This window comes from Rhagoletis zephyria, unplaced genomic scaffold, assembly GCF_001687245.7.
Source record: "Rhagoletis zephyria isolate East Lansing unplaced genomic scaffold, Rhagoletis_zephyria_1.1 Rzeph_scaffold_75180, whole genome shotgun sequence".
Lineage (NCBI taxonomy): Eukaryota > Metazoa > Arthropoda > Insecta > Diptera > Tephritidae > Rhagoletis > Rhagoletis zephyria.
In genome coordinates this window covers 1-647 of record NW_016232229.1, presented here as the reverse complement: position 1 = coordinate 647, position 647 = coordinate 1, and the positions used below count along the sequence as shown (strand labels likewise).

Below are 647 nucleotides of genomic sequence, written 5' to 3'. Positions count from 1 at the left end.
AGCTAAAATCCACAAGTGTCAGCAGTGCGACAAAAGCTTTCCAACTCCATATAATCTCAATCGACACCAACTAGTGCACAATGGCATTCGAGCTTACCAGTGCCCAACATGCTCCAAAGCATTTAAGGAGAAGGGTCATCTCAAACAACATCAACAAGTGCACACTGGCATTAAAACGCACCAGTGCCCAACATGCTCCAAATCATTTGGGCAAAAGGGTACTCTCCAACAACACCAACTTGTTCACACTGGCATTAAAGCGCACAAGTGCCCAACATGCTCCGAATCATTTGGGCAAAAGGGTACTCTCAAGCTACACCAGCTTGTTCACACTGGCATTAAAACGCACAAGTGCACGATTTGCTCTAAATCATTTGGGAAAAAGAATAATCTCATTTCACACCAAGCAGTTCACACCGACTCTCGATCCTTTCAATGCTCCATTTGTGAAAAAGCGTTCAAATGGAAGCGTGGTCTCAAAAAGCATCTTCAAACTCATAATCAGCAGTAATCTCGCACCTTTGCTGCACTGTAAAGCCATCTTTCCTTCGGTAATTCATCTTTAGCTCTTTTCCACAATTTAAAACTGCATACATAGCAAACCTTTTTGTCAACACCTTCTCACCAGTTTTTACACTGAACACAGT

General features: G+C 42.7%; 1 protein-coding gene across 1 annotated transcript in view; it reads left to right on the top strand.

The window, feature by feature from the left end:
* Window positions 1–511, top strand: part of LOC108357350 (gastrula zinc finger protein XlCGF7.1-like) — a 1,051-nt gene extending 540 nt beyond the window's left edge. Inside the window, exon 3 of the mRNA XM_017608434.1 lies at window positions 3–511. Within this exon, the coding sequence (XP_017463923.1) occupies window positions 3–511 (509 nt within the window). The remainder of the gene's footprint in view (window positions 1–2) is intronic.
* Window positions 512–647: the final 136 nt, after the last annotated feature.